This window comes from Maylandia zebra, linkage group LG6, assembly GCF_041146795.1.
Source record: "Maylandia zebra isolate NMK-2024a linkage group LG6, Mzebra_GT3a, whole genome shotgun sequence".
Classification (NCBI taxonomy): domain Eukaryota; kingdom Metazoa; phylum Chordata; class Actinopteri; order Cichliformes; family Cichlidae; genus Maylandia; species Maylandia zebra.
In genome coordinates this window covers 33,798,768-33,808,453 of record NC_135172.1, presented here as the reverse complement: position 1 = coordinate 33,808,453, position 9,686 = coordinate 33,798,768, and the positions used below count along the sequence as shown (strand labels likewise).

Below are 9,686 nucleotides of genomic sequence, written 5' to 3'. Positions count from 1 at the left end.
TGTAATCTTATTTTCTCCTGTGCACAGTTTTCCCCGGACCCGTGACTAACCTGTTGTTTCAACCACTGTAAAGAAGAAGAGCTAGTATGTGTGTGACTCCAATCCCGGACTTCCCTTTCGGACCTAGGACCCCCGTTCCCCTCACTGTATATATCTGCACCTGGTGATTGTGTAAATAAACGTTGTTTTCCCCTGAACTCTGCTCTGCGCCTGAGTCCTACTACACCGCATGACAGACTTCGTAATACTATGAAGGAATAAAAACACGTTACTGAACATTATCATTATTAAACTCTGTAATGGAAGATGTTTTTTCATATTTGGTCGGTTATGAATTGGTGACATCTTTGGTACTTATGAAATTTCTCCCACACTACATATAGTATGAGTCTGGGAACACACAGATGTGAACAGGCTGCTGCACAGCTGCTAGGTTGTAATTTTACTTTGGGGGTTTTTTCAGCTATTTTTTCTGTGCATTTTGGTATTTTTTGTCATTTGTGGATCTGAATCTGAAATATATTTCCTCCCATGTGGTTGTCTTGTATGTTTTTCCCCTTCAGAAGGCACCCTAATGTCTACACGGTCATTTTTACAAGCAATTTTTAAACTCATGGATATCAAATGAGTGGTTTAACTGTTTATGATTGCATTATTATAGCTCAAAACGTGCACAGTCCTAATATAAGTACACTTCAGAAAAAAAATATTTCTTCTAATACAGATTAGACAATTTTGTTTAATATGGTATACAGTGATTTGATTCTTAACAAAGGCTTTTATAATGTTTTGTACATTAGATCAGGAACGTTTCTATCTTGTATCGTTGCATTTTGACAGTGTAAGCTAAGGAGAGGACAAGAAGGGAGGAGGACAGTGTGCAGATGCATTCCAGTGGAAGAAAAAACTCCCACACATACATGCTGTTAGCTGTCAGTCGATGCAGAGTTCCAGTAAAAGCTTCCTGAAAGCTGATACGAGACAACAATAGTAGGAGTAAAAATTTTCTGCAAAATATGAAAATTAACCCAACATGCCTAGTAATGCCAAATGTTTAAATCTCAGCATAATTTGCTTAATCAAACATCAATGTAGATGAACCTATTAATTATTTTCTCTGGTTTCTTTCAATTAAACGCCAGAGCGTCGGCAGCATTACGATCCATTCTTGCACAAGGTGTAAGCACTGCATAGATGTTTACCAACGAGACACGCTGGGTTTTCTTAAGCTGCAAACAAAACAAAAAAAGCAAGATAGCATTAGAATCTAAAAGAAAGAGATCATTTGTAATCATGAAACCGCTCACTTTAACTCAGCTCACCTCTTATGATCACTCTGGTTGTAGCCTCAGTGGAGCCAATGTGGTTTGTGGCCACACATTTGTATGTTCCACTGTCGCTTTGTTTAACTTTGGCTATCAGGAGCTTTCCGTCATTTGTGAGCTCTGCTGTGGGGGACAGGCTGGGCCGGCCCACCCGACTCCATGTGAACTGAATGGGATGAGTGCCGTGGGCAAGGCATTGCAACTGCAGTGCATCTCCGGGTTGGAGCCTCACCTGATCGGGTAGGATGGTGGTGTATGGGGGTGCTGTGTGGAGAGGAGAAAGATACAATTTTGCTTACCATGAGCAGTGGCAAGGACTCTGGATGTGTGGGATCTGTGTTTAAATATCCTTATGTCCACTCACTCTCCACCTCCATATCTGAGTAAGCTTCACTGTAGCCATGTATGTTAGTCGCGTTACAGATGTATTGTCCCGAGTCTTGGCGCCCCACGCTGGTTAGTGTTAGAACTCCACCATTAACTGTGTGTTTCCATGGCAGTGGAGCTCGTAGCTTGGACCAGGTGATAAGAGGAGGAGGGGAACCTAAAAGGGAAGACCAGATTTGAAGGGCAGAATGAAAACTGAGAAGCAGAACTATGAGTCATCTAAAATATGAGCATTATAGGCATCTTACCACTGGCCTGACACTCTATTGTGACTGTATGTCCCTCCACTGCCGTAATTTCAGTAGGGGTCACTGAAGCTACCGGCGACCCGGGCTCCCTCTCGACAATGATTTCAATTTTGGCCTCAGTCATCCCCTCAGTGTTTTCAGCGAGGCAAATATAAACTCCCGAGTCATCTGGATGTATCGCAGGAAACTGAGAAAACAGAATATCATTTTCTTTTTCATTCATTTGAACTATTTTTCTATCCTAAATGTGAAAATCAGTTTAACCAAAACTTGAGCACAAGTTAGTATTTCACCTTGATGGTGTTGACATCATTTTCTTCAGCGGTAACCAGCTTCAGGGTGGAGCCTTGGCGTTTCCAGGACAGCGTGGGATTTGGCCTGCCTTGGGCACGGCATTCCACCGACACGGCCTCACCTTTCCTGACTCTCAGCGGCCCCGAAGGCGTTAGTCGTACTTTAGGTGCGTCTAAAAGCAAGAAAGGGATACACTACACATACTGAAAACTCTAAATATGCCTTTTTTCCCCTTTTTTTCTTTTTTACAAAAGACTGACAGCAAACAGTTGGTTATGTATGCCTACAGCACTGTAATACGTAGTTTGCTCCTATATGATGTTGGTGTCAGTGCAGAACCAGTTCTGCTTTGGTTCCTTTAAAAGAACCAGCCCACATTTCAATATAATGTTACATAGAATTCAATAGCAGAGCTTAAACTGATTTGGGAAGAAAATCATGGCGTATCTTTGAGAGAATTTGTGGAGATAGCGGTTACCATAGCTACTGTTTCCAGCGTCGGGTCCCAACGCTGTCTGATCTCACCACCAGCACCGGTCTTTTTACTCAGTGAAACCCTAAACATTTTATTTTTAACATCAATTTTTTCCTAAAGTTTCATTAAATACTAATTTACCCTTCATTAACAAAAGTTATAGTAAATTTTTACAGGGTTATGTGTCATTGAAAACATCTGTATATAAAATGTGTTTCCAGGGAACCCACGCTTTCTGGTTTTGCACAGTTGGGAAAAACTGGACTTTGAATACAAGCTCACATTTGACGGTCAGCATAACGCTGGCGGTGCTGCGGCCGGCAGCGGAGGACACCATACAGCGGTACTGCCCGTGGTTTCCAGGTACAGCGCTAGTAACCGTGAGCACAGACCCATCAGGACCGACTTTTATGTTGTCTACAGGGAAACAGGGAGACTTAAGTTAGACCTTACAAATGCTGTACAATAGTGATTGTTTTAACATGTTGTCTGTCCTGACCTGGTAATGCTTGGTTGTTGGCCTTTTTCCACTGTACCTCGAGTGGCCGTGGGTTAGAGTCTGTCAGTTTTACATTGCACCTAAAACTGACAGACTCTCCTTTGTGCACAGTAGCAGCTCGTGGCTCCACTGAGATGACGGGAGCCTGACCAGCCACTGCACAGAGAAACACAACTATCAGCACACAGTAAATACATACTTTAATTAAATAAACTTTGTGGCCACACACTTTATTATTTTAAGTATTTTAAGTAATGAATCTGCAATGACTTATAGTTCAGGCAGTCTTTTTTCTCAGAATATAAACATAATAGTGCTTTCATTGTTAATTCAGTTATATTCTATTTAGGAAATACTTGGCTTGGACATTAAATGTAGGTTGCAGTGTTTGTGCTGCTTTACGGTCATATTAGCAACAGGTCACTGAGGTTACTGTAGAGTTTAATGACTCCTGGCCAGTGTTCATGTTCACAGTTCAGAACACAGTTCACATTCAGTGTTAATTAAATTGCTGTTCCTGTAGCTATACTAGCTTTTGATGTAGTGTCAGCATATTGCAAAGAGCTCTAGATTTTATTACAAAATTCAAAAAATAAACCAGGTTATTTATAGTCACTTTGTGTGAATGATTAGTTGTTATTATTATTAAGTCATCCAAACTAATATAAAGTACATTTATAAAGTGCAGATTATCTGTCATGTTCATTTTACTGCTCAATTTAGGTAATGGCTTATTTCAATTCTTCATTCTTGCATTTTTCTAGGAACTGAGTTTGAATACTTATACTGCGTGTAAGAATACACGTACGTCTTTGTGAACCTTTTGACACATCTGGGTAAAACACAGAGTACACAAACGCGAGCCCAAAGCAAACAACCCGAACAAATACTCAGACTGAACGGGCAGTCGATGACGAAACAACAATGTACAAAAGATGAGGTATTTTTCTCAATGAAGACTTTGCTGAATAACATCAGAACATTGTTAGATGTGTTTAATTTATCTAAATCACACGTGGAGTTTGAGATAGCTGTCCCTTATATTTAAGTCTGGGGAGAAAAAAGTCTGTTTCAACATGTCTGTGAAGGTTCTCAGTCATCCAGGTCATCGTAGTCAAAGGAGCTTGTAAAGAAAAGCGTCTGGACTTCTTTAAGTTACTTGAAGACGTTTCACCTCTCATCCGAGAAGCTTCTTCAGTTCTAAGGTCAAATGGTGGAGAGTCCCAGATATAAACCTAGTGGGAGTGACCCCCCCACAGAGGGACAAAAGGACCCCATGATGATTTCAACATGTTTGTTTCAACAGTTAATGCCTATCAGTATTTTGCTTGGAAAGTACTTTTATTCCAATGGGAACTACTGCAGTCTGTGAATAATCCCCAGTGAATCTTGCAGGTATTTTTATTCCAGTGGGTTCAATCTTGTTTCAGTTAGGCCTTTAAAGTACTTAAACAGACATTGTGTTGCCATCTTCCAACAAATGCCTTTCTCCTCTTTCATTAAATCAAATGAAATGACTCACCTGAGTATATTAGAGAGAACAGGATCAGAGCCCCACGTGATAAATCCATGATGAACACAGAGCAGACTAACTTTCTCTGCTGTGCAACCTCGCTGTCTGTCTTTCTGTCTGTGCCTCTTATCACTTTCAACCTTTAACCCCTTACCAACCCCTTACCCTATTCAAATATCCTCTACAAATGCCAGTTAGCTATTAAACGGTTATATTTTTACAATCTTTTTCAGTTAATTATTTTCTGATTCTGGTGACCTGAATGATATATCTTTTGAGCCAAGACCACGCCAACTAAAACAACTAATTTCACACAGTTGACAAGCACTGAACTTGCAGGAGATATATGGGGAAAAGCACCGGAATTAGATTTAGTGAGTGTTTTATTAATTATTTATAAGTCTGTCGAACTACAGGAGGACTGTGATTTTACTGCTATGCTTTAGAGGATTATTCTGCTTTCCAAGAAAATAACATTCCTGCAGTGAAAAGCCTCCGTGTGTCTGTATTGATTGGTGAGCTTGGTGATAGTGGCTGATGAAACTGATTTTTCAGGACTGTGAAAACAGAGCTGCCCTTGTTTTTGTACTGTGTGCAGATAATGACAGTCATTTATATGGAATGTCACCAGATATCACTCATAAGAACATTATTTGTTTGTCATATTAGATAAGCTCATATCAACATTTTAACATGTAACTCTAATAGAACTACTGTTGGAATAATAAGCTGGTGGTTTTTATTGGATAAAATATAAAATGCCATGTAGCAAATAATGAGTAACATATTTACAGATCAACAAATTACTGTAACTAAAGAATAATAAAAACTGTTTTAAATTACTTAAATACTAAAAAACTAACATTCCACGGTATCAGCATGGTCATTTATCATACAAATTATTGATTACACTGTGTAGCACTCACTTCATTATCAGATATTTCACAGAAACAGTCCACCCTGGCAGCTCTCACTCTCTAACTTAATCAGTTTGTCCTCTTACTCAAATGTCTTTTGAGGACTGATTTTCTAATCCTGGAAGAAGAGATTTTCACAACATTCTCCTGTTTTAAAATGAACATTAAATTAGCCAAAACATTAAAACCGGGATCAGTATACAGTTCTGATCTGGATGATGTGATTGCAGTTATATGGGAACGTCTGATTCACTTTTTCAGTGAATTCAGTTCTGCAGTTAATCAATCCCTATGCTTTAGTTTGGCACAAAGAAGTCACAACTTCTTTTTATACTAACCTGTATGTGTTCAGCTGAAATCCTTGTCAGACAAACACACTACCAGTCAAAAGTTTGGACACACTTTCTCATTTAATGGTTTTTCTTTATTTTTATGACTATTTACATTGTAAATCCTCACTGAAGGCATCAAAACTACAAATGAACACATATGGAAGAATGTAGTGAACAAAAAAGTGTGAAATAACTTAAGCATATTTTATATTTTTGGATTCTTAAAAATAGCCACCCTTTGCTTCGATTACTGCTTTGCACACTCTTGCCATTCCCTCGATGAGCTTCATGAGGTAGTCACCTGACATGGTTTTCCAACAGTCCTCTAGGAGTTCCCAGAGATGCTGAGCATTTGTTGGCCCTTCTGCCTTCACTCTGCGGTCCATCTCATCCCAAACCATCCTGATCGGGTTTAGGTCAGGTTACTGTGGAGGCCAGACCATCACTCTCCCTCTTGGTCAAATAGCCCTTACACAGCCTGGAGGTTGTCCTGTTGAATAATACATGACGGTCCAACTGAATGCAAACCTGATGGGATGGCATGTTGCTGTAGGATGCTTTGGTAGCCATGCTGGTTCAATCTGTCTTCAATTTTGAATAAATCCCCAACAGTGTCACCAGCAAAGCACCCGCACACCATCACACCTCCTCCATTCTTTATGGTGGGAACCATGCATGTAGAGACCATCTGTTCACCTTCCTTTTCTGTGTCGCACAAAGACACGGCAGGTGGAACCGAAGATCTCAAATTAGGGCTCATCAGACCAAAACACAGATTTCTACTCGTCTATGTGTTTCTTGGCCCAAACAATTCTCTTCTGCTTGTTGCTTTTCCTTAGTAGTGTTTTCTTAGCGGCTATTAGACCATAAAGGCCTGATTCACGCAGTCTCCTCTGAACAGCTGATGCAGAGATGTGTGTGCTACTGGAACTCTGAGTGGCATTGATCTGGGCTCTAATCTGAGTTGCTGCAATTTCTGAAACTGGTTACTCAGATGAATTATCCACAGCAGCGGTGGTGATTCTTGATCTTTCCTGGGGCGGTGCTCACGTGAGCCAGTTTTGTCGTAGCGCTTGATGGATTTTGCGACTGCGCTTTGGGACACACTCAAAGTTTTAGCAATTTTCCAGACTGACTGACCTTTAGTTCTTAAAGTAATGATGGACTGTCATTTGTCTTTACTTAGCTGACTGGTTCTTGCCATAATATGAATTATAACAGCTGTCAAACAGGGCTGTCAGCTGTGCACCAACCTGACTTCTGCACAGCACAACTGATTGTGCTCATCTGCTATTTTGAAGAATCTAAAATATAAAACACAAGTTTTGAGTTATTTATCAGTTTTTTCTTTGCTACATAATTCCATATATCTTGCTTCATATATTTGAAGTCTTCAGTATCTACATTGTACAAAGTAGTAAAAATAAAAAAATAAAAAAACATCAAATGAGAAGGTGTGTCCAAACTTTTGACTGGTAGTGTATAAGAGATATATTTCATGATTGTAAAACATATTACCATGGTTATTTTACTGGCTCAGGATAAACAAAGATCACGTTTTGGACAAGATCACTAGTCCAAAATCTATATACAAAGAATCTCCAAGAATAAATAATAAGAATTTGATTTGCTGACATTCACCACAGTGACTTTTTTTTTTTTAAGTCTGAATAAATAAAGAAAAGAGACGCCAAGAGACAATAAAATTTTGTGAGTATACATGACCTGGTTACAAAGTCCCCAGATGCCAATTTAGATGCAGTGACATGTGAATGCCCTCTAGTGGTGTGGAGAGTGGATTGCGCACAGAAGCAGCACTGAATGTTCTAGAATGAGACCACAACCCCCTTTCCTCATAATGGTTAAGTAAAAATACTTACCTGTTTAAAGATGAGAGAATTTGAATTTATTAAAATCATATTATACCAAGTTTGTGTCCAAAGCGACTCTACAGAAACTTGTTGAATGACAACGGCTTTATTTGTTAAGTGATGTTTGTCTTGTTATGTGCTTTTATAAAAAGAAAGAAAGATACAATCATAGCTTCAAAACCTAAAAAGAACAGCATGCATCTTTTGCTTTATTAATAGGCTACAGCGTTAAGATGAAAGGTCCACATCTGGTTTAACACCACATGCAGGCTCTAGTCCTTTTTTTAAGTTATTTTCATTTTTATGATTAAAAAGATAGTAGTGTCAGCACAATTAAAATGTGAGAGGTTAAAAGAGAATCCCAGAAAGAGGTGTACAAAAGCACCACAAATCCAAATAAAAGAAAAGTTTGGGGGAAGATCTGTCCGTGTTCGTTTGTGACGCCACTTGACGCTGGCCTAGTGGGGAAGGGATAGTAGTAGTAGTACGTAGTACCTGGTCAGGTTCACAGTCCATCACACACCATCAAGCTAAAATACCTATGATGAAATTCTAATCGATACTGTAGAAGGAGTAAAGATTCTTGTAAACAACAAAGGGACAGACAGCAGACGCCACTCTGCGAAATAAGTGACGTAAGCCTATCATTCATTCAAACAGATGATCTAAAAATCCTGCTTATGTGTGTTTAAGTGTTCGGTCAATAAATCTGATTCTGATACAACAAAAAGCCATAGCCATGACTTTAACCACTATTAGTTTACAGCTGACGCTTCACTTTTAGTGAAATTTATAAGTACGTTTTTGGTCGATGACACACAAGATGCCAGAGAAGTGCAGACTTCAGCTTTTTTTGCAGGGTTTCACAAATATACTGCATTGACTGTTTGGAAATTACAGCCATTTTTATACAAAGTAAATACGGAATTCATTTGTAACAAAATGATATTTCAGTTTGAGCTACGATTTTTACAATGATGACGACTTTTTAGTCTTGATCTGTAATCTAATGTTAATATTCAGGAGCTGACACGGCAAGAACGATTTTAACATCAAACCTTTTGGGGGGGGGGGGCTCAGCTCCCAGGTTATGCATTAATAAAAGAAGAATAGTTAATAAATTACTTGACTTTTATGTCACAAAATACTTGTTAAGGAAGTGAATAATGCTTCTGGCCAAAGTCTTCAGCCCTCTATAACTCTGGAGAAGTCAATTTAACTGTATCTGTCACAATGTTTCTTTCAAAAGCAGCCTAATTAGTTGGATGGCTGATTGCATTGTCTAAGATTAATAACAACGAATGACATTCAGTCATGTGGCATTATTTACACTGGAAAAATCAGACTGATTGCCACCCTGATTTTTCCAGTGTCTATGTGAGCAGCACAAGTCTTATTTACTCATGACAAGCTTCACTATTGAAGAATCCAGTGCTTATGTGTGTGTGTGCCACATAAAATTAGTATGTTACGATCACAAGACATTTAAACCTGTTTTTGTTCTAACCTGTACTGTCTCCAAAAGACTCTAGAATATAACATTAAAATAAAATGACAAACAAAATTAAAATACATGATTATTGTTCATTTTAGGCTACTGCAGTTATTTTCAGGCATGTTAAAGTGAAATCTGGGGCTTCTTGAGCACCCCCTAAAATGGGTTCAAACTCGCAGTGCAGTATGGGTAAAATGTGGCTATAGCACCTGGGACACAAATAGAAGTCTCTGCAGAAAGCAAGTGGTTGTTCTTTGACCTTGTTTCATACTCTACATCTAGTAGATGAGGCTAGAACAGCAATGTGTTAGACTAACTACTCACATGGAG

General features: G+C 39.0%; 1 protein-coding gene across 1 annotated transcript; it reads right to left on the bottom strand.

Annotated features, from left to right (window-relative positions):
• Positions 1–719: 719 nt before the first annotated feature.
• Positions 720–4,894, bottom strand: sid4 (secreted immunoglobulin domain 4). Its single transcript, XM_004539112.4, has 8 exons — positions 4,751–4,894; positions 3,229–3,384; positions 3,012–3,146; positions 2,254–2,426; positions 1,961–2,147; positions 1,690–1,869; positions 1,323–1,589; positions 720–1,229 (listed from the first exon to the last, which is right to left on the bottom strand). The coding sequence occupies exons 1-8, from the start codon at positions 4,797–4,799 to the stop codon at positions 1,225–1,227; spliced, it is 1,152 nt and encodes a 383-aa protein (XP_004539169.1). The 5' UTR covers positions 4,800–4,894; the 3' UTR covers positions 720–1,224.
• Positions 4,895–9,686: the final 4,792 nt, after the last annotated feature.

What these genes read in the sequence shown, in the direction of transcription:
- sid4 (XM_004539112.4), bottom strand. Translation starts at nt 4,799, where the DNA reads ATGGATTTATCACGTGGGGCTCTGATCCTGTTCTCTCTAATATACTCA. An exon ending in CGTTATGCTGACCGTCAAAT is followed by an intron (nt 2,427 to 3,011) that starts GTGAGCTTGTAT and finishes TCTTGCTTTTAG; the next exon opens with ACGCACCTAAAGTACGACTA. An exon ending in CTCAGATATGGAGGTGGAGA is followed by an intron (nt 1,590 to 1,689) that starts GTGAGTGGACAT and finishes CTCTCCACACAG; the next exon opens with CACCCCCATACACCACCATC.